Consider the following 22,273-nt stretch of genomic DNA (forward strand, 5'->3'; position numbering starts at 1 on the left):
TGTAGTCATGCGCGCGCGTTTTGAATAGCTCGTCAACGACGAAATGCAAGGCCACGGATACGCATTAGGTATCCGTTTCAGTCCAGAGACGCACCTAAAGCAGAGAGCCATACCCAAGGAAGAAGGCTAAACCGGCAAGTGCAGCCGTAGAAGCGCATGGCGTAAGATGATTATATTGTTTCATTTTTTAACCTACAGTCCATGACGTATTGGCACATGATCGAGCGGACATTGCAAAGAAACACCCAAGACAATAGCCCAGACTCATCTCAATAACAGTACATGATATGATACAGCTACTATTTGACAACGTCTAGGAAAGCAATCAGCTTGGCTCCTCGACCGAGCAGGCAAGAATGGCAAGTACGACCCATGGAAACCACCTACTATCGTAACGAAAGAATGTGAAGGGCTCACGCAGTGCTCCCTCGTTCCACAACAGCCTTGACCTTTTCTTCTTCCTCTTCAAACTGCCCTACTTCGTAGTACAGGTCGTCCTCGTCATCCGCGTATCCGAATATGCTTCTGTATACACGCTCACCCAGTCCCTTCTTCTGCGCCATAGCCAACACCATCACAATCGGTAGATGCCACACACTCGCCCAGAACAGGCCTCTCGCAGTTCCCTTATGGCCCTGTTCGCGCCAGAAATCCACGGCCTTCCACACCATCCAACCATTTACCACGCTGCTCGTGGCAATGAAGCTCATGTCCGTGACTCCACAGAGAGACAGCCCGATGCAGACGGGGAACATGAGAACAGCGTAGCGGAGAGCCACGCGGCCGTTCTGCGCAGGATTAACCCAGGCCAGCATGCGGTAACCTGCGTACTTGTATTCCTCGCGGATGGACCATGAAAGAGAATTGAAGTGCGGGAACTGCCAGGCGAAGAGAAGTGCGGCGCAGAGCCAGCCTCCTGCGCTATTTTCACCAAAGAGCAACTCCTGCCATGTACCGTCGTGAGCACACTGTCCTGCTGCCGCGGTCCAACCCATTAGCGGAGGAATACCGCCCACTATAGCCCCAATCCAGGTGTTGAGTACGTGCATGCGTTTCAATGGAGTGTAGCAGCCAGCGTATAGCACGATATTCGTAAAGCCCAGAAAGGCAGTGGTCGGGTTGACACCATAGTACAAGGCTCCAGTGCCGAGTGCTCCGCATGCGACAGCAAATACCATGGCACCTCTTGTGCTGATCAGTTTGCGCACGAGCGGGCGGTTTCGCGTACGGCTCATCTTTGCGTCATGCTCAGGCTCCATGAGCATATTGAAAGCGTTGGCCGAGGCCGAGCATAACGCTGTTCCCGAGGTGAGGAAGAACAAAGTAAGGGTCGATAGCGAAGGCGTAGCGGTTGCGGCCGGCGCAAGCAGGCCAGGCACAGGGTATAGAGAGTATGCGGCGGTGGCGGTAAGCACGACTAGGAAGGAAAGTCTGGGTTTCGATAAAGAGAGATAGGTCGTGAAGACTCGTTTCAACGACCGTTGGGGAAGCTTCGAGGAGATGTCTGCCAATTGTGCTGATGCGTCCAGTGCAATGGGATAACTCTGCTCTGTGTTCTCAGTCGATTCCAGTTCCCGCCGTCTCTTCCGCCGCCGGTGCGGCAGCACGTCCTCGGATGTCTCTGCATGTTCAGGCTGTTCAGGGCTTCTTGCAGGTGCCGCTGTCCCTACCCTGGCCGAGGCGATCGAGCTTTGAATATCCCTTCTTGACCGCGCCAACGACTGCCCGAGAGTTTCTCTAAGCGTAGAGTTTGTCCAAAAGTAATCCTTGCTGAACGAATTCCTACGCTTTCCTACTGCGACCGCATGTCGGCTCGAGGACATGTTCGAAAACGGCTGTCGGCAGGGCGTTGGCCGTCGGAGAAGCTTGCGCCAACATTGTGAGCATACGGAGCTCGTGTCTTGCGTGAGGATCGATCGAATTGGCGGCGCTCGGAAGCCCATCGCGGGTTGGATGAAGCGGTAACTTCTCGCCCGCGCCCAAGATGCATGTCGAGTGACACCGCCAAGCTTGAGATCGGTGCTAGTCGGACCGACGTCGCCATTACGCTTGAGAACCCAACGCGATTGAACTGGAGAAAATAGTGAGTGTCAAACACCGTTGAAGTAATTGCGAGCGTTGAAGAGCGTTGATATGGTCACAAGCAGCAGAAGATATATGATGGCACGTAGACCGCATTGGCTAATATACATTGCTCAATCAAGTCTAAATGGGCGGGCAGAACACCACTCTCCTGCCTCCCAGTGCCTGAACTCATACAAGGCGAACAGCTGCTCAAAGATAATGGTACAAAACATTCACTGGTTCTCGACCAATACCTAGTCGTCGTCGCCTTCGCCAGTGTCTGAAATGTACTCGAACTCCCCAGGCACCGGTGCCTCTGCGTCTCCTTCCTCTACCAGGTTGTCGTCTACATCTTCTGCTTCAGGACCAGCTTGTACCCCCGCGGGTGCATCGTCGCCTGATGGGCCTGCTGCACCGGGTACGGCAGCCGGCGCCGCCTTCTTCACCTTAAGCTCGAGCAAGCTCTTCGGCTCTGAAGGCTTGGTGTCGTGGACAAGTATGACGCCTCCAGTAGGCTGCTTGCTGTTAGCTGAGGACAACTCAGGATTAAGTGGCCGACTGACCTTCTTCACGGGAACATATCGCTCTTCAGGGAAGCTAATGTACTTCACCTGACCAGGCAATACGCGCGACATGTTCTCGAGATCGTAGCCAACCTTCTCCTTCTCCGCCTTCTTCTTTAACGTCTCCGCAGCCGGTGTGTCCTCCTTCTCTTTGTCGTCCTTCTTCTCCTCGTCTATGTCCATCTTGTCGTCATCTGAAGCGGGAATCTTGGGTGTTGTGGGTGACTGATCGACGTCCATGCTTTCTCGTCGCTGTTGCCGCGCCTTCACCGCTTTCCGTCGCTTGTCTTGAGCAGTCGTTGACAAAACCGCAGTCTTGATCGCCTTCGGTGCTTCTTCCGTCTTGACCTCCTGCTCGGGTGGGTAATCAAACATGCTCGGTCGGGTGTTGCTGTGGAATTGGAAGCTCGGTATCTCAAGGTCCTGATCAACACCGATGATGGCCGTGGGTGTGAAGCTGAGGGATAGGAAGTGGGTCAACGGAAACCAGTACCAGTACTGTGTGAAGACTGCCATGCCTACGATAGCAGTCATGTTCAGGTTTCCAGTTTGTGTTTGAAGGCCGATCGTGCAATTCCGGCCACCAGCATCGATGATACCAAGAGCAAGTGCACAACCAAACTTGGCCATGGCGTCCTCGTGGCGATCGCCGATGATCTTGGTAAGTGTCTTGCGGATTGTTGCCACCTTAGGGTTCATGGCCTCGTTTTGCTGGACCATGATCATGGCGAGAGAGATCAGAGCACCTTGTCGAACAAAGTCGGTCGAATCCTTCATCATCGGCTCCAAGAGGTCGATAGCCTCGTCGAGACCGGTGCCTGCGCAAGCAATGCCAAGAGCCATAGTCGCCCCGTAACGGACGTGGGGGTTGTATGACTCGGCCAGAAGCTCAACCATGCGGGGAACGCTGCCAGGTTTCCTGAACAACACAAAGCCTAAGCTCATGACTGCCACCCTGCGGACATCATCATTGACATCGCTAACAGCAACATGCAACAGCCTGCGCACCGCTTTGTTGCTGCTCGTACCACAGTATGCAAGGGCGATGGTCATGATGCCTCCATAACGTAGAGTTGGGTCGGGATCGTCAAGCAGACCATTTATGAGCTCATCGGCGGCTTCCTCCCGAGCATACATGATCAAAGCCATGCCCATGGCCAGACCTCGAACAATCTTCTCGTGTTGAGTGTCGTGAGCATACTGGATCATGTCCTCGAGCGCCTTGATGTTACCAGTGCCGAGCATTACAAGACCCATGGAGAGACCGACAGCTTCTCCGTTGATGGCGGAGTCGGTGTATAGAATAGCCTTGAAAGCCTCGAAAATTTCCTCGGAGCCCGTGCCCATACCGGCGACACCCAATCCAAGTGCACCTCCGTGCTGAATAACCTCCTCAGATGCGTTTTGGAATTGCTTCAGAAGGTAGTCCAGCACGTGGGTCCCATGGTTCGAGTAGATCAGACCTAAAGCGTAAAGGGATCCACCCTGCTCGTAGTGACTACCAGACGATACGGTATCTTTGGGCAGGTACGGGTCGAGCAACTTCTGACCTTGGGTGATGTTTCCTCGGTGTATTACACCCAAAGCAGCTGTGGCGGTAAACTTGGACCAGTTGACGGCTTTGCCCAGCCAATCTAAGTTCTCCCGGAAAAAAGTGTCGTTCGTGGTACCGGCATTCATGAACGCATTTGCAAACGTAACGCCAGTATGGAAGATGGAATTTCTAGACTCCAAGCTGTCTCTGATCTTGTTTAAGATGTTCTTGTCGGCGTGGTTGTTTCGGTAGAGAAATTCCAGATTCAGCTCAATGCTCTTAGTGCCCTGAAGCACCTCACGCACAGATGCGAAAGCTTTCAATTCCTCATCTGTCGAGCTCGGTTGCTTTGCGCGTGAGACACTGGCAGAGACGTTGCTCGTGTCGATGTTCGAGAGTAGTCCTGTGGTCTCTCCTGCCTCGTCGGACTGAGCTTTCTGTGAGGCGTCACCGTTGGCCGAGGGCTTCTCCTCGCTTTTCTCCTCCTTTGGTAACTCCTCAATAACCTTTGCTAGGAACTCTTGTGTGCCATTCTCGTAGATGTCGAAAGAAATCTGGTAAGCGACAGCGAGCGACTTGCTGTCGCCGCGCTTGACGAGTTGTTGAATGAGGTTCGATGCCAAAGAATGTTGGTTGAGATAGACGACACATTTCGCAATCGAGAAATAGTCCGGGTTCGGGATCTCGTTCAGCAAATCGAGAATGAGGCGCAAGATCTGCGATATGTTAGCTCGAACTTCCGTCAGAACCCAAAGATCATTACCTCATTTCTTAGTCCCCGTTCCTGCACCACATTCATGCAGATGTCCAAAACATATTCCATCAGTTCTTCGCTCTTGCTAGGGGAGCCAGCCGGGCTCTTGCCCTGCTTCTTCTCTTCCTGGCTCGCTTGAAGAAAGCATTCCCGAAGGACTTCAAGATTCCTAGCTTCAATGGCTATTCCGACCACCTGCTTGTAATCGCCATTCTCGTAACAGCTCTCGAATATTCGCCGTATGGTCGCCTGGAGATTCTTCTGTACGTTTCGTTGGAGAACAAGGGGGGTGGGGTGGGCCCCTGCCACGCCAGCGTTGCCACCTCCGGGAAGGCTGGGATCGAATGTCGACGAATCCTCGCGAGAGAGTAACGACTTCGAAGGCAAAGCCGACTGTGAGAAGGGCGTTATCGGAGATGTCAGGCCTGCTGATGTGCTGGCGCCTCCGGTGGCGTTGCGATCGAAGGATGTCGTTAGCTGGGGAGGGGCCTGGTTCGCTCTGCTAATCGGCGTCGGAGGATTATGCATAGCGGACAAGGCGATGTATGTGTCTAAGCATTTGGCTATCACCGTCGTTAGTCGTGCATGTAAAGACCGAATGAGCCCTTTGCAAGATAGCAAGACGACATTGTCGCCATGAGGTGAACTTTGTGAAATTGCGGGGAACACTCACCCAAGATCGTCTCTTCGAACTCCCCAGCATGGTGGATGTCGAACAGCTTCCCGGCACCGAGCGCAAAGACCATACTCTCATTATATTCCTGCAGCTGATAGTAGACCTTTGCGGCGACGAGGGCCGCAAGTTCTCGCTCGGGGAATGATTCATCCTCGTAGAGCTCCTCACTGGGACGGTCAGCATGTTCATCTATGACCAGTTCGGCCGGAGGGTGAAGGCGCTTACATTTGACTGACAGAGCCAGCGACTTCCGGCCATAGGAGGTCAATTTCCTCGTTCAACCGGTGCAGGGCAAAGGACCGCAAGGCCGGATCTGGTTCCGAAAGGAAGCCGACAACGCCGGCGGCTGAGGTGAGGCCGACCATATTGCGAGACGCTTTGCGGTTGGAGGGTTTATCTCAGAGGAATAGAGTGGTGCCCGCGATGCTGGTGTTGCAGGTGCGAGCTGGCGAAGGCGGTAGAAGGAGATGGAGATGGAGCTGGGAGTGGCGCCCCAGCAGGCGAGCTGTCGGAACCGAAGTTCAGCGGCAGGATCGTTGAAAGCCTCGGGAAATACCTGCGGGGTAAGGGGCACGCGGTCAAAGGGAGAGTGGGAAATGAAGATGGCAAGCTGTTGGTGGGTGTGGGTGTCATCCACGCGCGCGAGGTCCTGAGACAACACGGTCGGAGCTTCTGCTTCTGACGACAGGGGTCCGTGCGCGGCTTCCGATTACCAAAGCTAGGCATCACATCACGACTTCACGAGCAGGGGAGAAGAAATTAACTGGAACATCAGATATGGTTGTGTGAGAATCGATTGAAGTGAAATGCATACCTGTATACTGCTTGTGTTACCCTCGTTTCCTGTCGTTCCTGGTGAGACGCGCCCGGACTGACACCGGCCATCCAACATATGCTTTGCGTCCCCGGCGCGTAGCATGGAGTTGTGAGAGGCGGGGTTGTTGTTGCTCCAGCCGTCGCTGGTTATTATTCGGTGATCACAATAAAATCAGTTAGACTTCGGGGCAGACATCCCTGATGTATTGAAGAAGAGTTCCTCGCAAAAAATGGGGTATCATTGACTTTCAAACTCCGTACTATGCGTTCAGAAACCCAAACTTTCCAGAATCGTGGTCGAGCTTCATTATTTTCAAAGCGCCCAATGATCCGAAAAACTACAAGTATTAATACATGCCATTTCGGCGAGTCAATTCGAAAAGGAATCGTCGATAGCTATGCACGCGGCTAGCCCATCGCATCTTTAGCCAGAGCGGTGTTGTCAACATGGCAATCGCCGATAGTTCCCTACCCACTGCCTCGACGACTCTATCGCTTAGGAGGTGTGACTTCGCGTGATAGAACCCTCAGGTTGTTAATCATGCCGTTGATCAGCGATTCGTATTCGTTCGGCTGCCCAATCCTCACTCGGTCGCCATGTTCGAGGAGGACATTCGATTCCAACTCCAGCTCCAATTCATGTATCCTCTGGCCGTCTTGCGTAACCTGGGTTAAGTCGATTTGATATGCACCCTTATACGAGTATGACATGCGGTCTTTGTAACGCTTCATCGCTTCGACCCCTTTGCCCTTCTCCACTACCTCTGTCAGACCATCCAACGGTCCTGGGAAGACTATCTCGATGTTGACGCCAATCCGATAGTCCCACTCCGTCTGCGGTGAGCTGATTTCAAGGTTGTTCACCTTATGCTTGATAATCGCGGCGACAACCTCGCCTGTCTTTTGATCGCGTGACACACGTATGCGTTCTTGCTTGCCGCTGGCCCGGATGATGCTCTGCGCCGCAAGAGAAAGCCGTGACAAGGCCTCCTCACCTAGTTCGTATTGCTGATCGACGAGTTTGGTGTGTTTGTACACAATTTCCGGTCGGTTGTTAGGATTCCCTGGCTTGGCCTGAAATACCTGTTTATTGAGGTATTTGTTCATCTGCTGATGCTGTTGGAGGTTCATAACGCTATCGAACTTAGTTCGCTGGCTGACCGCAGAATGGAGAACACATTCTGTGCTGTGCACCCCTGTCAGGCGCTCATTCTGTTCGCGCCAAACGACATGTCCCCAGCGGGCCTCGACCTCCACCATTGTATCCGGTGCCTCTTGGAGCAGACTCCGGATTCGATCGTTGATGACAATGTTGCTAAAGAGGAAATCGCAGACTTTGCGCTGTATCTCGTCGTAGACGCGCGGGTCGTGGGATATAGGCCGCTCGAAGCCAGCCAGCGCCGCAGACGTTGTATGCTGCACAGCACTGGAGGGTTGCGGGTGAGGTTGTGTTTGAGCATGGCCGTTGCGCGAGGCGCCTGGCAGCGGTTGTGATGGGGAAGCCTGGGGGCGCGGTTGGGGTTGCGCTTGCGGATGCGGTTTGGGAGGCTGCTGGCGCTGGCGTTCGTTGATATCTTGTTGAAGTGTCTTGCCATCAAAGACTTCGTCCTCGCGAACAGCCCATATGGGCTTCGAATCGTGTCGCTTGCGTCTACGACTCATATCGGTGGTGTGTGACTGTCTGGGAGTGGTCGGAAGCTTTGCGCTCTCAAGCGCAGGGCTCGGCGCTAGTATGTTGTTATGCGAACCCGACGGCGAGCGCCGCGGGAGCGACTCTGACACGGGGTTAACTAGAGCGGCGATATCCATATGGGCGGAGTTGTGAGAGCGGCACAAGTACAGCTTGTGCCAGTGTTGTCCTTTGTGGTCAACACTACTGCTTGGCACCTGCCTGAAGCCGCGCCGGGTGACTAAGCTAAGCCTCACCGGGTCTTTGTGGTGAATGAAGTTGTGAACGAACAGTAAGCAGGGAACCACGGAAACATCTTTTCTCGACAGAAACTAGCTTAAGATATGCGATCAAGGAATTCTTTTCGGACCAATGTCTGTGTTTGTTGAGGTGTGGGCCGCGCGCGCGAATCGCAGGACATGCGTTGACATATGGGCCTTTGATAACCCACGTACTTGCAAGTGTGGAGGGTTGAAGATTCCATGTATTCATTCCATTTCATTTACTGCGCTATCATGATCCCCATGTGTCCATTACGCCTCCCCTCACGCCCGGTCTAGCTCTAAATATCTCATGCTGCACATGACTTACAAGCGTTTCATTACACAAAGCTGGCACATTGCATCTAAGCCTCCTGATCGAGGCCCAAGTCCTCGGTAGCGGGAACAATGCGGAGAGTGTTGGTGTGACCCATGCCACCTCTCCAGCCCTGAACACAGACAACAGCATCGCCTTTGCTGAGCACGCCAAGCTTGATTGCGTTCATGATACCCCACTTAAGGCGACGGTCGACATCCTCCTGCCACGGGGATGACTTGAAGTCGGGCTTCTCCTCGGGGAAGTAGAAGGGGTATACGCCACGGTACAGGTGGGAATACTGTCTTTGTCAGCTTTGTGCTTCGAAAAGGTAGGTGTGATCATACCCTAGCGGCCATCTCGTTACGCGTGACCATGATGATGGGGCAGACAGGTCGGTACTTCGACACAAGGCGTGCGGTGGTACCACTGCTCGTTTGTTAGCGTTGTGGCAGCCCAGAACAGTGCTCAATTTACCTGGTGGTAAGAACGAGAATCGCGCCAGCGTTCTGCTCCAAAGACGCACTGACAGCTGCCATTGCGCAAGTCTCGGTGGTCGGGCAAGGAATAGGAGCCAATTTCCTCAGCTCGTCGAAAGCGTTGACGTAGGGAATAGCGACCTCCGCAAGCAGGCACGTCTCGTGCATCATAGTCACAGCCTCCACGGGGTAGTTGCCCTTGGCGGTCTCACCGGACAACATGACACAGTCTGCACCGTCGAGAACGGCATTACCGACATCGCTGACTTCGGCGCGGGTAGGACGGGGGTTGTAGGTCATAGACTCCAGCATCTGTGTGGCGCAAATAGCGGGCTTTCCGGCAATGTTGCACTTGGTGATCATCATCTTCTGCGCAATGAAGACCTGGCTCGGGGGGATTTCAATACCCAAATCACCACGAGCCACCATGACACCATCGGTCTCCCTAAGGATCTCATCGAAGTTGTTCACACCCTGCTGGTTCTCGACCTTGGCAATGATTTGAATGTCCTTGCCGTCCTCACCGAGAACTTCACGGATGGCAGTGATGTCGCTACCACGGCGGATAAACGACGCGAAGACCATATCGACCTTGTTCTTGACACCGAACCTCAGATCGGCCTTGTCCTTCTCCGAGAGCGCTGGAAGATCGATGTCGGTCTTGGGGAGATTAACACCCTTCTTAGAGGAGATCTTGCCGTTGTTCACACACTCAACCTTGAGCGTCTGCTCGTCGGTGATCTCCAAGACCTTGAACGAGAGGACTCCGTCGTCGACGTAGATGATCCGGCCGGGCTCGATCACCTTGGTGATGTTCTTGTAGTCGACATACCTAGCCATTGTCAGTCGATAGCCCGATACCAAGACGCAAGCATGGCGAATCTCAGGGTACACAGTGCACAGATGGGCGCTAGAAACACCAAGAGCTCAAGTGCTCTCAGCGGCTTGCGTATCCGATGCCCGGTAGCCGGAATCGAAATGCGTCGGGAATCACTCTCTGGCGGTCTTACATATTCTTGTTGTCGCTCTTCGTGGCGTACGCATCGTCGGTGGTGATGTTCAAGACATCGCCCGCGCTGATGGGGATATCCTCGTCATCGGGCGTGTTGCCCGTGCGGATCTCAGGGCCCTTGGTGTCGAGGGCAATGGCCAGCGGCCTACCGGCCTGCGTAGCCTCGGCCTTGCGCGCATTGTCAATAACAGACTGGTGGTACTCGTAGCTGCCGTGCGAAAAGTTCATGCGCACGACATTGAGACCAGCCTTGCGAAGGGCATTGATCTTCTCGGCAGAGTTGGTCTTGGGCCCGATCGTGCCGATGATGGATGTGCGGCGGTACGCCTTCGGCGGGGTGTACTCAGTGTTCAGCTGCGAGAGCCATTCGATCCTGGTGCGACCGGAGTTGAGGTGGTCGAGCGCGTTAGCCATGGTGGGATGTCTGGAGGATTTTTGGTGCTGCGGAAAAAGTGGTAAATCAGCAACAGAAGAGGCAATCAGATTTAGACCAATTGCGGTGTCGTAAGGGTCGTCAAGGTCGTGGGGCCGAACTCACCAGCAAAGTGTTGGACTGTTGGGAGGGGTTGAGCAGCTAGAGCTTCGCACTTTATTTGGGAAGCGTCGTAGTGGGGCAGCGCGAGTTCACGGGGCCAGTGCGACAGCGTGCAGAAAGGCAGAGTTTGATAGGAGCTCTGCAACCGCGGGATGCGTGCATCTTATACCAAATTACATCCAGCCAGTACTAAGCAACATGGGAAAGGATGCAGGGCCGTCGGCGCCGTGTTACGCTCATTGTTTTTGCTGCCATTCACACCCCACCCACGCGTTGCATCACGGCGCAGCCAAGCTCCTCAGATAAGCCCAGACTTCTCAGGACAACATTTTTTTGCTCATGGGCCACCCGTCCAGCGTTTCCACTGTTTCCACGGCCGGCTGTCATGGAACAGATTTGTTTCGCGCGGCGGCGCTACTAGTAGGCTCCGATGTGTTGGTGGGTATCTCGCGGGCGGCGAGAGCGGAGCGAGCGCGGCGGAGAGAGAAAGGACATGGCAACACATATCCCTGAAGAGATTGCTGTTATACTCTGTGTCATGAGCCAACAAAAGGAGTGAAACATAGGCTCAGTCTGCGGTCAAACGACGGGAAGATTGCTCGATCTCTTCAAAAAGCAGCGTCCGGGCACGGCATGACATCGTAGGTAGGTTTGCAAACGCACTCGAGGGCACCTCGTCCTATATATCTGCAGCATGGCATCCGAGGTTCTAGATATAATTGCTCGAGCTCGGTAGACTGCCCGTTCTCACCCGTGTCCGCTCGCCCACCGCGCTGGGACCCATTATTGGAGAAAGGGTCCCATACCGGCTGAGATGACATGTGACTCTGACTAGGCCCCGGGCTGGGGCTTTGCGGCCGGGGAGCTCCTTCACCCGCATCAGGCACCTCAGATCTCGCGCACGCGATCTACTACAACACCCAATACACTTTTAGCACCTGCGCAACCTGTCTTGCTAGAGCTTCCCTTCTAGCTACACCGCAAACATGGTTGTACGTTGACCTACCTATGCCCGAGGCCCGCTCTCCGGTGGCCACTCGATGTAGCTCCAACAACTCACACCTCCGCAGCTCGGCAAAGTCGCCCACTATGCCTTCGATGCAGTATTGAGTAAGCCGAAACGAAGCTGTGAAGCGCGTACTTCCCCTGCTAACGTTCTCAGTATCCGCCTTCCTCGCTGGCGTTCGCCGCTCTACCGGCCTCACGTACGTCTCCCATTTCCAAGCGCATACCCCATGCCCGCTATAGCACTCTCCCTCTCGATCGCACCGCATCCCCAAGTCTATGGGAGTCATTTCCGCTGCCTCCCGCGCCACCGACCATATACCGTAATCTGCAGGAAATGCGAAGCTAACATTCGGGCTCACCGCTGATAGTCCCAGTGTGAAATCAGAGAACTTCACCGAGACACCCGGCCTGAAGAAGTGGATCGACAACTACCTGTGGGTTGGCGAATGGACCATGGATCAGAGCGTTGCTGTATTCGGCACGTCGGGATACTTCGAGCGGAAGCGCTGAAGACACATGAAGGGACCAGCGATGTGGGCGGGTGGGCTTTGATACCAGACGGAGAGCTTCGATGTGTTATGGATTAGCATGGCTGTGCGCTTTTCCGATTAACGAATTTTTTCACGGGCATGATGGCGTTCGGTGCTTCAGGCTGGTCGGCCTGCTTAGATGCATGCACTATACTCAATTCTTTATGTCTTCTTGACAGCTTCCGACACATTGACCACATCTATTTGAAGGATTGTCATGCTGGGTATGCCACACCACCTTACTTAGCTAACTATCCCTTTGCTCTCTTCCTAAATCTGAAGCCACCCTCCTCTTCATCACTATCTTCGTTCGCGGTCCGGCTCTTTTTGGCTGATGGCTGGCCAGCTGCAATGGTCAGGGGACCTCCTGCACGCTTCTTCGTTTGTCTTTGCGTTTGTGTGTCATCGAGCTGAGTCTCTACCACGCGTTGCGTACGGCCACTGTTTCTGAATGTTGACCCACTAGGCCTCGGCGATTCTTCCTCGTCCGGCCCACTGTTTTCGACGTCAATGACTTCAGTCGGTTTAGCCCGTCTCCTACGCTGGAATCCCATCGGTCTCTCGTCATCGCTGTCTGGCACACGACCTCTAAGTCTCCGCTTGAATAGTCTCTCGTCCTCGGCAGTCCTGGCAGGCGCTACCTCATCCATGACCATGGAATCGCCGAAGCCTTTTCTTGGTGGCACCGGCTTTAGTGTGACAATCACTCTCTGCGATTGTGCCCTTGCCTCCTGGTCGGTACCACGTCGTCTGAATTTCTTGAAGTTCTTCCTACCAGCCCACTCAGAATTGGACATATCGCCATGGAGCTGGGTCCGCGCAAGGGTTCTATCTTCACGCGGACGGATCTTCATGTCCACAATCTCAATGTCTATATGGAGTTTCGATATGTCGACACCTTCTAGGTCTGCTCTCATCTTCTCTTCTTCAGCTCGGCGTCTGTCTTCCTCCTCAGCCATTCGTTTGCGGGACTCTTTCTCTTTGACCAAGATCTCTTTCTCCATTTTTTGTGCCCGTTCCAACTGTCTTGCTTGCAGTCGCGCGACCTTGTGGTCCGTTGTCTCCCGGACAACTTTAGTTTGGGGGTCCGGCTGAACGGTCCCAGCGGCAGTAGGAGCTTGATTGGCTTCACGATTCTTCCTGAACTGAGCAGAGGCAGGGAACATTCGGTCTTTCTGGGTCGACGAGTCCAAGGTGTGCTGTTGCTGAGATCGAGTAGTGCGCTGCGTCTGACTTGGTGGAGGAATCTGCGACTGCGTTGCGGGCTCATGGTCGGGTACTGATTGCGGTACATCAGGTTGAACCTCTTCCCTAGACGTATCCTGTACCTGCGTGTGCTCGGTCTTCTGTATCTTGGCTGGCGGTTCATAATCATCGAAAGTAGTGAAACGGCTGGCAATCGCACGACGGACAGGTCGTTTACGAGGGTTTGTCTTCACAGGCTCAGCTGCTGGAGACGGGTTGGACACGGAATCTTGTACTTGAGCGCGAGATGGCGATAACGGGGTTGTCTCCTGCACACTTCGTTGTTCTGCCGCTGTAGAGTCAGGAATGCTGGAACTGATCTCTGTGTCGGTTGGGGGTCGACGCAGGGATGACGTGTCTTTGGTGATAATAGCATCAAGAAACTCATTCTGCAGGATGGAACGTTGCTTCAGGAACTGATCCACACCAGTCACGAAGTTTGTGGCCCATTCTTCCAATTCTTCTGGGTAAGTTGGCAGACGAATAGTCACCACCGGAAGCCCGTCCTTTGGGGCCCTATCACGCTTCGTTTGGCCTGCAACGCTTTTGACATAGTTTACATACTCGTCCACAGTCGTTTTCCCGGGTCGTAAGTTGAACAGCAATGTCTTTCCACCACCACCAACAATAACCTCGTGCAAGCTTGTATGTTGTGTTTCATTCAAGAAGACGAACGTCAACCCGGAGAACACTTCAGAACGAGTCGGGTCGGGGGCGAGCATCTGATCTGGTCGTGGAATTGGCTCCTGTCCAGCAGGTGGAATGTATTCTTTCTCCTGGGGCCACCATGTATCGAAATCTTCCTCTAGTTGTGATGGCACGTAGTTCCCTTCCAAGTCGCTGGAGTTCGCAGCAGCGCTCAGGATGGCATCCAAATAGTCGGCCGTGACTACAGGCATTCCGGATACCAACGCTTGCAGAACTTTCGGCAGATTCCTCTTTTGCGACACCACATGAGTAGTCTTGCCATACAAGAACTCTGACGACGTCTTGATGTCCAACGCATGTAATTCAGCGTTGCGCGTACTGGCTTGCGGTTGAGAGGCGCCTTTCCTTTCTTTGGAGGCATATGTGAAGACGACATCGTGCCATTTGAGCGTGAACGGAGGGTACGAATTCGACAGTCTGATGGTGTGCTCGGCGCCCGTGAGCGTGGTCTTGTCCTCGGCGATAGTGCCATCCGCTTGTTTGGAGCTTTTTAAGGTCGTTTTCCCATCGACCACCGTGCCTTGTCTGCAGCTCAGGTCTGTGATCTCGACCTGAGATCTCTTGTGCACTTTGGTCCCATCTGCAGGCGGTACCTCGACCACCTTTACCATCATATGCTTGCGCGACACATTTTTGTTGTCTATGAAAACATGCTTGCCCACCGAACCGTCCCTATCACTGTTCTTTGTACGGCCGAAAAGCTGCTGCGATCCGGGCCGCAACCAGACGCGCTTCCCTCCGAAGAGGATCTCGTGCTCGAGGAACCACATCGTGAATCGCGCACGACGGCTTATTGCGGTGTGTGGGCAGTTGCGTGCGATGTTTTCTTAAGGTATAGGTACGAGGAATTTACGTCCGTAGAGCTGGGGTCGTAGGCAGGGGGCAGTGCGGCGCACCGCCATTCACGTCGGGGACATGTTTGGAAGTGGTTGTGGAAGCCTGGAGGTGCGTGCGCTTCACGAACGCGACGGGAAACCACGTGCTCCGATGGCAGTGTTGCGCCTAGTTCCCGAACCAGTCGGCGCCCGTCGAAACGACGCAACTACCTTCTACGCGCCGTTAGATTGGTCTACATCTTGCTCCTTGCCTAGCTCTTACATAGGTATGCAGGTGTTGTTGATCACTCGAATGCGCAAATTCGTGTTCCTGTTTTACCGGTGTTTGTTGAACGCAGCCGCAGTTTTGCTCTTGCGGGCCGTCTCTGCTACTTTGCGTCGTCCGGAATCTACATCCACTGAGCGCGGTTTCAATCACGCTTCAAAGGTCGTTCGCTTGACTTCAGCCTTGTCGTGATGGGGGCTCTAAAAGAGGCTGGTCCACGGTTCTGCAAGACACAAACCACAAGTGCCCACCTATTTCCAAGATCTTCCTTGTATTGGTCTCAAACATCGCCTGTACTTCTATCAGTGGCATTAGCCTACCGGTGAGCACCGCCTAGCTCAGCCATTGTTCTGCCTGAGGGACCTCGGGATTCAGCCTTGCACCTGCGCCCCTCTTCTAGTACATACCAGAACCTTTGGCTTCGGAGCTTCGAAATTCATCTGCACTTTGCTCACCAGTGAATGTTTAGTCCTCGTTTCGCTGCCGCGGAAAATGTGGGATCACGGTATCGAGTTGACACGGCAGCTACTTGTCAACACATGTCATCTGAGAACGCGTAATGAGACAAAACGGAAGGACAAACACCAGTCTAGCCGCGATACCGTGGGTCTAGCGAGCTACATTTCTGGAGACAACGAAACAGGTCGCATTTCTCCGGCCACCAACACTCGAACCCGTTCAATTCCTGTACGGCAGATTTCGTGGTCAAGGAAGTTATCACCTCTGCAGCCAGGTCACTCTAGCGACTGTGACTCACGTGAATATCGGGCAGTTCTGCGGTCTATTCTAAAACAACCTCGCAAGTGTGGCAGGGCAAGGTCACACCCTCCTTACTCACGAGTTGCCTTTACCGAGGCTTCTTTCGCTCCGACCCCGGTTTTCTCACCTCAACCGGCGTTTGTTCCTGGACCAGTTGATGGACTTATACAGCTTGAAAATCCTAAGACTGACTCACCGCATCCTTCTTTTCTCAGCCAACTCCGCACAGTCAGAAACCCATGCTCGAACGTATCACCTTCTATGAACCCCGCTGACCCGTTTTCACTGAAAACACTACCACCAAATACCTCACAGCAACCTGCCATGGAATCTCGGGACATGGGTCTCAATCCTCCGAAACGAATGCGCGCGGTCCGAGAAAAAAGCAATCCCGTCACAATTCGCCGCCAGATTAAGATTAACGAGCGAAGGCTACCTGATCGCCAAATGAAACATATATCCGACGCCAAGGTCCTCGATCGTCCCATTCATGCTCCACGATTGCCTCCTCTATCTTTTGCTGGTTCGGACCATGAATTGTCTAACAATTTTGGAAACCGCCACACAGAAGACGTAGAGCTGGCTATGTCACAAGGGCGGGCTGTATGGCGTTCCAAGAAGCTTCCACAGCTAGGTGGTAGAATATCTTCCACATTCCCACAGCTGACTACTACGGTGAAACGTAAGAAAACATCTGCGATCGACCAGACGACCAAAGATAGCAAAATTCCTGAGCCCCTCCAAGCTATTGGTCCCAACCTCAATAATCTCGGCGGCCAGCTTGAGACCGTGAACGACAAAATTGAACTTTTAAGCGACGAAGTTTTCATGCAAAACATTTCACAGCGGTCGTCCAACCGGATTGTCCCTTCTCCCTCTCGAGACTTTCGCGCAACGGGCCATGATCTGCAAAGGCTCATGAAGTCTGCTTCACCTTCACGAGACTATCGTGCGACATCGGCCGATCTGCAAAGACTTATGAACAACAACGGTTTATCCGCTCGTAATGGTGACAGTTCAGGCCTAACAAAATATCAAGGTCCTTATAAAAGCAAAAGGTCCACTATACGAGACTCGACATCAGAGAAAGCATCATACTTGAGCGTGGGTCACGCCTCGTCTCCGCCGGCTGCAACTGCCTCAACACCGCGTCGCTCAAGCAATCAAGGAACTGCAGATGACCCGATCGAGATATGCTCTGGTTCCGAGGATTATTTTGCAGCAGACGACGAAGACGAGGATTTGGACATGTTCTCCGATTGCGATGCCGCTCCAGCTGTACAAGACCCACCAGTACTCACTCGCTATTGCACTGTCTGCAGTGACTCGATTCACATAGCAGATATTCCATTGTTATCGGGATGTTCGCATCAAGCTGCAACATGTGTTGAGTGCTTCGCACGCTGGATCGAATCCCAGTTGACAACACAGGGTTGGAAAGGGATAAAATGCCCGGATGTCTCGTGCAGTGTTATACTCACTCACCACGATGTGCAAGCCTATGCAACTCCAGAGGTTTTTTCCCAATACGATATGTTTTCCATGAGGGATGCGCTGGGTCAAGTTTCCAATTTCAGATGGTGTCGCAACCCAGCATGCACTTCTGGGCAGGAACATGACGACGACGGATACATATTTACGTGCGTCGCCTGCGGTCATAAAGCCTGTGTTACGCATGATGTTAATTGGCACGAAGGCGAAACCTGCGATGAGTACACCTATAGGGTGAGCGGGGCCAAAGAAAGGGAACAGAAAGCTCAAGAAGAGGCCAGCGTCGCAGCAATCAGCAAGCTCAGCAAGAAATGCCCTGGGCCCGACTGTGCTTTCAACATCGAGAAGAACGCAGGTTGCGACCATATGACATGTAAGATTAGAACACTAGCCATAACAGCGTTTCTAATTCTCTTAGGTTCACGATGCAGGTACGAGTTCTGCTGGGAGTGCTTGGCAGACTATCAAAGGATCCGAACGAAGGGGAACGCCGCCCATGAGAAGACTTGCAAGTATCACAGTAGCAGACTCGTGTGAGGCGTTTTGTTTGGCGGCGCGTATGACAAACAGGGTCGAGAGACCACCTACAGTACCAGGGCAAGAGTTTGAGTACTCTGTTAACCCAGCAGGAGCAATGCAGCATCCCAGCTTACCCGGCACTGCACTATACGAGCGTTCCCATTCCTATGCAGTAGCAAGCATCAACACCACAAGGTATCGGGCAGTGCTGAAAAAAATTGAGAATAGTGTATTTGGTTGATGGGAAGAGAAATCGATTTGGTGCCGATTCATGTACGACTGAAAGCGTACTAGACTCCGACCCTCCATCGTGCATGTTTTGATCCCGCGCGGTAAGATCCTGGTAGACCTCCACACTCGGGAACTAGTCCTCTTTGGAACGGCGACATTTACCAAGGGCTCTCATTTGGACAGGCCGATACTTGTATTGAGGGCCGTCTGTGAATATGGGCGAGAGGAGCGATTGTGTATAAAGAGTGCGTCTCCCTGAACCTGAAAACTGGAAGACTCCATGATATCATTACAAGAACCCTCCGCCTTTGGATCTACATACGCTCACTGCCGATAGTGCCCACCGTGCATACCTCGCGCTGATTGGCCCATCGGAAACTCATTTTATTTTTTTAGCGATGTATACAAACACCGTCGCCGCCCGCTCTTGTATTCCAGCAATTGTGAGCTCCAAGTCGCTGCTCAGCGCTCACGGCCATGTGTTGAAGTCCCCTTCACGGTGTTCTTGTGCCTGTGTCGACTGCTTCCGATTGCATCCCGCCACCGGCCTTGCCTTGTCGCGCGCCACCGAGTGTACCTGCAGCACCCCTGACGCGTGCTTTCCCGACGCAGACATGTCTGAACGCATGACGAGGAGCAAGACGGGGAAGACGCCCAGGTAAGTTGCGGCGGACCCGGGCGCTCCTTCTTTACCTTCAATTGCTGACATATTCTCAGTAAACCCTTTAACCCAGGGTTTGTGGAGACCCCTGGTCGCAAAAAGTACACGCGCAAATCCATTCTCACGAACGGTGAAAGCGACTACGAGTCTACGCCCGAGCCCGAAGCAGTCTCGAAGCTTTCGTTTGCGGAGGCGACAAAGGCCGGCAACGGAGACATCACGGCCAATGGTAACGGCAAGGTCAACGGACACGCCACCGGCATCAACGGTGCTGCGAATGGGCTTCACGACCGCACGAACGGGCAATTGAACGGCAACACCAACGGGCATGCGAACGGCAATGCGAATGGAAAAGCGACTTCTACGGCACCAAGCGAGCAGCACGAGGAGTTCGGTCCTTACGATGTCTCTGGCGAGACCGAGTTTGGTGGAACCTTGGGCATGACTGCTATGATGATCGGCTTTCCTATGCTCATGTACTACATGTGGATCGGCGCTTTCTTCTACGACGGCAAGCTTCCCGCACCGGCTGACGGCGAAAGCTGGGGTCACTGGGCACAGTACATGTGCGGTTTGATCAAGACGGAAGGATACCCCAATGCGCGTGCGTGGAAGATCTACTGGGTGTTTGGACTAGTCCAGATGGCTTTCTACATGCTGATGCCCGGCGTCTATCGAAAGGGCAAGCCGCTCCCTCACCTGGGCGGCAAGATGCTGGACTACTATTGCTCGGGCATGTGGTCGTTGTACACCAGCATTGTCATCGCCTTGGCCTTGCACTTTACTGGCGTATTCAAGTTGTACACCCTCGTTGATGAGTTTGGACATATTATGAGTGTGGCCATCATCTCTGGTTTCCTCTGCGCTATTGTCTGCTACATCCAGGCCATCGTCCGTGGTAAGACCATGCGCATGACTGGCTACCCCATCTACGACTTCTTCCTCGGTGCAGAGTTGAACCCTCGTCTCTTCGGTATCCTCGACTTCAAAATGTTCTTGGAAGTTCGTATTCCGTGGTACATTCTCCTGTTTCTTTCCATGGGTACTTGCCTGAAGCAGTATGAGGAATATGGCTATGTTTCCGTGGAAGCCATTTTCTTGCTATTCGCGCATTACCTGTATGCCGGTGCCTGCTCCAAGGGCGAGCATCTCATTATTACGACTTGGGACATGTACTACGAGAAGTTGGGTTTTATGCTCATCTTCTGGAACATGGCCGGTGTCCCTCTCACCTACTGCCATTGCACACTCTTCATCGCCCGCCACCATCCCTCTGAGTACCAGCTACCAGTGTGGTTTACTGCTCTTCTCACCGTCGCCTACCTCGGCTTCTACTACATCTGGGATACGACCAACAGCCAGAAGAACCAGTTCCGCCAGGAGGAGCGTGGCAACGTCGATGAGCGCACTACGTTCCCTTACTTCAAGTACGGCAAGATTCACAACCCCAAGACTATCCCTACGGCGCGCGGCAACAGCATCCTGTGCGATGGCTGGTATGGAAAGGCGCGCAAGATTCACTACACTTGCGACTTCTTCTTCGCTGTGTCTTGGGGCCTAATTACTGGGTTCAAGAGCCCATTCCCGTGGTTTTATTCTGTCTTCTTCGCCGGCATGATCATCCACCGTGCAAGGCGTGACATTGAGAAGTGCAGGAAGACCTACGGAGAGGCGTGGGTCGAGTACGAGAAACGCGTGCCGTATCTTTTCATCCCGGTAAGTACATCTCTGCCGGTCCCAATTGTGGAGTCGGAGACTAACGACAGTACAGGGTGTCTACTGATTCTCACGTCTCGAGAATCTTTCCACTCATTTCGTATCTGGCTAGCTTCCGAATCCCGATTCAGGCTGGTGTGGCGCCGCGTTGGAGCAGTCTGCAAGCGACTCCGAACAGATGCCCTTGTAACATTCTCTGCACATTCTTGTCACATATTCCTTGGTTATTATCTAGCTACGTGGGAACGTGGTACTACGGTGCGCATGAGGACAAAGCAAAGTAATAGTAATGATGAGTTGACGTCGCACTTCGCATTCCTTTTTATTTGTCTACCTAATTTGACAAACAAGTGGCCTCGTACTTTGCAGTGCAAAGCCCTCTGCCGAAAACTTCTTTTCGATAGACTACCGATCCCATTCACTCGCTGAAGCAGCAGAACCCAGCAAGGCCGCTCTGTAATACCACGCACAGTACAACTCCAGCATACCCAACCCAACCCACACCACCCTTCAAACCGCCACATCAGCCCCCCTCTCAAAAACCCTCACACTCCCATCCCCATTGACCTTATACAGAACCTCGGACCCCGCCTCTTCCGGCGCCTGCACCGCCCCGCCCTCCTCCTCACCAAGAGTCGCAATGCCTGCCCACGACTCTCTATTTGCCGTCACCCTCAGCACCCCACTAACATCCCTCGCAACACCAGTATCCAGCACCCGCACGCCCAGAACCTTCGCACTCATGTGCGCCGTCTTAACAACCAGGTTCTGCTGCGCGATCTGCAGCGGCGAGGGCTTCTCCGCAGTCGTCGCCAGGAGCGCGAGGTCGGACTGGAGGTGGACGAGGACGTGGGAGACGGTGGCCTGCGTGTGCAGGTCGAGGAAGAAGGATGTGAGGGCGGCGGGGGTGAGGCCGGGGACGCTGGCGAGGAGGATGTCGGGATTGTCGAGGATGATGAGGGTGCGTGTTGCGGCGGCGGTCGTGGGGCGGAGGGAGGCGATTGCGGCGGTGATTGCGGTTTTGATTTGGTCGATCGAGGTGGAGGAGAGCGCGTATAGGCCTGGGTGGCTCGCGGGCGCTCGTAGTGCGGCCTGCGCAGTCGCGGGTGCTGTCCTTCCAGGTGGGCCGCGGACAGGCAGCGTTGGAAGTCCCTTTGTCGATGGGACGCCCGGCTGCGCAGCTGGGAGACTACGTGGTCGCTGCGGGTCTGCTGCGTCCTCGTCGGCGGGCAGAAACAGGCTGGACAAACCATCCACGAAGGCAAACCTGCCCTGCGTGCGTAGGCCGACCAGGTCGAGTCCGCTTCCCTTCCGCGCTTCCTGTCTCCAAAACTCGTAGTCTCTCATCCAGCTCACGAGTACCACGTTCTTAGCCCCGCCATTGTCGTTGTCTTTCTGGCCGGAACCCAGTGCATCGCAGAGAAAGCGCGTCAAAAGCCAGTTTGCCGAGGCATCAAGTGTGCTCGTGAGCAACAAAAGCGATTCGTTCTTCGGCGTGCGCACAAAAGGTTGCAGCAGTGGCGGAATGCGAGAGGTTGGCGGCATGCCGGAGAAATTAGAGAGAGGAAGGTGTGCAGTGGGAATTCCGAGAGGACTTATCGATAAGCCCCTCATCTATTTTCAATG

The 22,273-nt window shown here is 53.8% G+C and overlaps 9 protein-coding genes across 9 annotated transcripts; 3 read left to right on the forward strand and 6 right to left on the reverse strand.

Annotated features, from left to right (window-relative positions):
* Positions 1 to 159: 159 nt before the first annotated feature.
* CC84DRAFT_1161362 (mitochondria protoheme IX farnesyltransferase) lies at positions 160 to 2,110 on the reverse strand. The gene has a single exon (XM_018177712.1). It carries the CDS (start codon positions 1,941 to 1,943, stop codon positions 414 to 416), a length of 1,530 nt encoding a protein of 509 aa, XP_018040776.1. The 5' UTR covers positions 1,944 to 2,110; the 3' UTR covers positions 160 to 413.
* A 25-nt stretch (positions 2,111 to 2,135) lies between these two features.
* CC84DRAFT_1138924 (26S proteasome regulatory complex, non-ATPase subcomplex, Rpn2/Psmd1 subunit) lies at positions 2,136 to 6,227 on the reverse strand. The gene is made up of 5 exons (XM_018176213.1): positions 5,817 to 6,227; positions 5,589 to 5,758; positions 4,925 to 5,478; positions 2,628 to 4,877; positions 2,136 to 2,579 (listed from the first exon to the last, which is right to left on the reverse strand). Exons 1-5 carry the CDS (start codon positions 5,954 to 5,956, stop codon positions 2,319 to 2,321), a joined length of 3,375 nt encoding a protein of 1,124 aa, XP_018040777.1. The 5' UTR covers positions 5,957 to 6,227; the 3' UTR covers positions 2,136 to 2,318.
* Positions 6,228 to 6,627: 400 nt separating this feature from the next.
* CC84DRAFT_1161364 (mRNA triphosphatase CET1) lies at positions 6,628 to 8,368 on the reverse strand. The gene has a single exon (XM_018177713.1). It carries the CDS (start codon positions 8,214 to 8,216, stop codon positions 6,897 to 6,899), a length of 1,320 nt encoding a protein of 439 aa, XP_018040778.1. The 5' UTR covers positions 8,217 to 8,368; the 3' UTR covers positions 6,628 to 6,896.
* A 258-nt stretch (positions 8,369 to 8,626) lies between these two features.
* CC84DRAFT_483775 (pyruvate kinase) lies at positions 8,627 to 10,835 on the reverse strand. Its single transcript, XM_018186458.1, has 5 exons — positions 10,682 to 10,835; positions 10,142 to 10,584; positions 9,130 to 9,963; positions 9,000 to 9,081; positions 8,627 to 8,953 (listed from the first exon to the last, which is right to left on the reverse strand). The coding sequence occupies exons 2-5, from the start codon at positions 10,555 to 10,557 to the stop codon at positions 8,702 to 8,704; spliced, it is 1,584 nt and encodes a 527-aa protein (XP_018040779.1). The 5' UTR covers positions 10,558 to 10,584; positions 10,682 to 10,835; the 3' UTR covers positions 8,627 to 8,701.
* Positions 10,836 to 11,590: 755 nt separating this feature from the next.
* Positions 11,591 to 12,196, forward strand: CC84DRAFT_1256251 (DUF1748-domain-containing protein; the record flags this gene model as incomplete). Its single annotated transcript, XM_018184605.1, has 4 exons — positions 11,591 to 11,670; positions 11,749 to 11,788; positions 11,841 to 11,883; positions 12,061 to 12,196. Exons 1-4 carry the CDS (start codon positions 11,665 to 11,667, stop codon positions 12,194 to 12,196), a joined length of 225 nt encoding a protein of 74 aa, XP_018040780.1. The 5' UTR covers positions 11,591 to 11,664.
* Positions 12,197 to 12,479: 283 nt separating this feature from the next.
* Positions 12,480 to 14,939, reverse strand: CC84DRAFT_1112681 (uncharacterized protein; the record flags this gene model as incomplete). Its single annotated transcript, XM_018175325.1, has 1 exon — positions 12,480 to 14,939. A coding segment is annotated over one exon (2,460 nt), but the record flags the coding sequence as incomplete, so codon positions are not given.
* Positions 14,940 to 17,337: 2,398 nt separating this feature from the next.
* On the forward strand, positions 17,338 to 18,039 carry CC84DRAFT_1047161 (uncharacterized protein; the record flags this gene model as incomplete). The annotated part of the gene is made up of 2 exons (XM_018173426.1): positions 17,338 to 17,893; positions 17,939 to 18,039. Coding segments are annotated over 2 exons (657 nt in total), but the record flags the coding sequence as incomplete, so codon positions are not given.
* Positions 18,040 to 18,553: 514 nt separating this feature from the next.
* Positions 18,554 to 20,950, forward strand: CC84DRAFT_1161367 (uncharacterized protein). The gene is made up of 3 exons (XM_018177714.1): positions 18,554 to 18,928; positions 18,988 to 20,647; positions 20,703 to 20,950. Exons 1-3 carry the CDS (start codon positions 18,885 to 18,887, stop codon positions 20,712 to 20,714), a joined length of 1,716 nt encoding a protein of 571 aa, XP_018040783.1. The 5' UTR covers positions 18,554 to 18,884; the 3' UTR covers positions 20,715 to 20,950.
* On the reverse strand, positions 20,944 to 22,231 carry CC84DRAFT_1161368 (uncharacterized protein). The gene has a single exon (XM_018177715.1). It carries the CDS (start codon positions 22,190 to 22,192, stop codon positions 21,158 to 21,160), a length of 1,035 nt encoding a protein of 344 aa, XP_018040784.1. The 5' UTR covers positions 22,193 to 22,231; the 3' UTR covers positions 20,944 to 21,157.
* Between the last annotated feature and the right edge of the window lie 42 nt (positions 22,232 to 22,273).

Source organism: Paraphaeosphaeria sporulosa (assembly GCF_001642045.1).
Source record: "Paraphaeosphaeria sporulosa strain AP3s5-JAC2a unplaced genomic scaffold CC84scaffold_2, whole genome shotgun sequence".
In the NCBI taxonomy this organism is placed as follows: domain Eukaryota; kingdom Fungi; phylum Ascomycota; class Dothideomycetes; order Pleosporales; family Didymosphaeriaceae; genus Paraphaeosphaeria; species Paraphaeosphaeria sporulosa.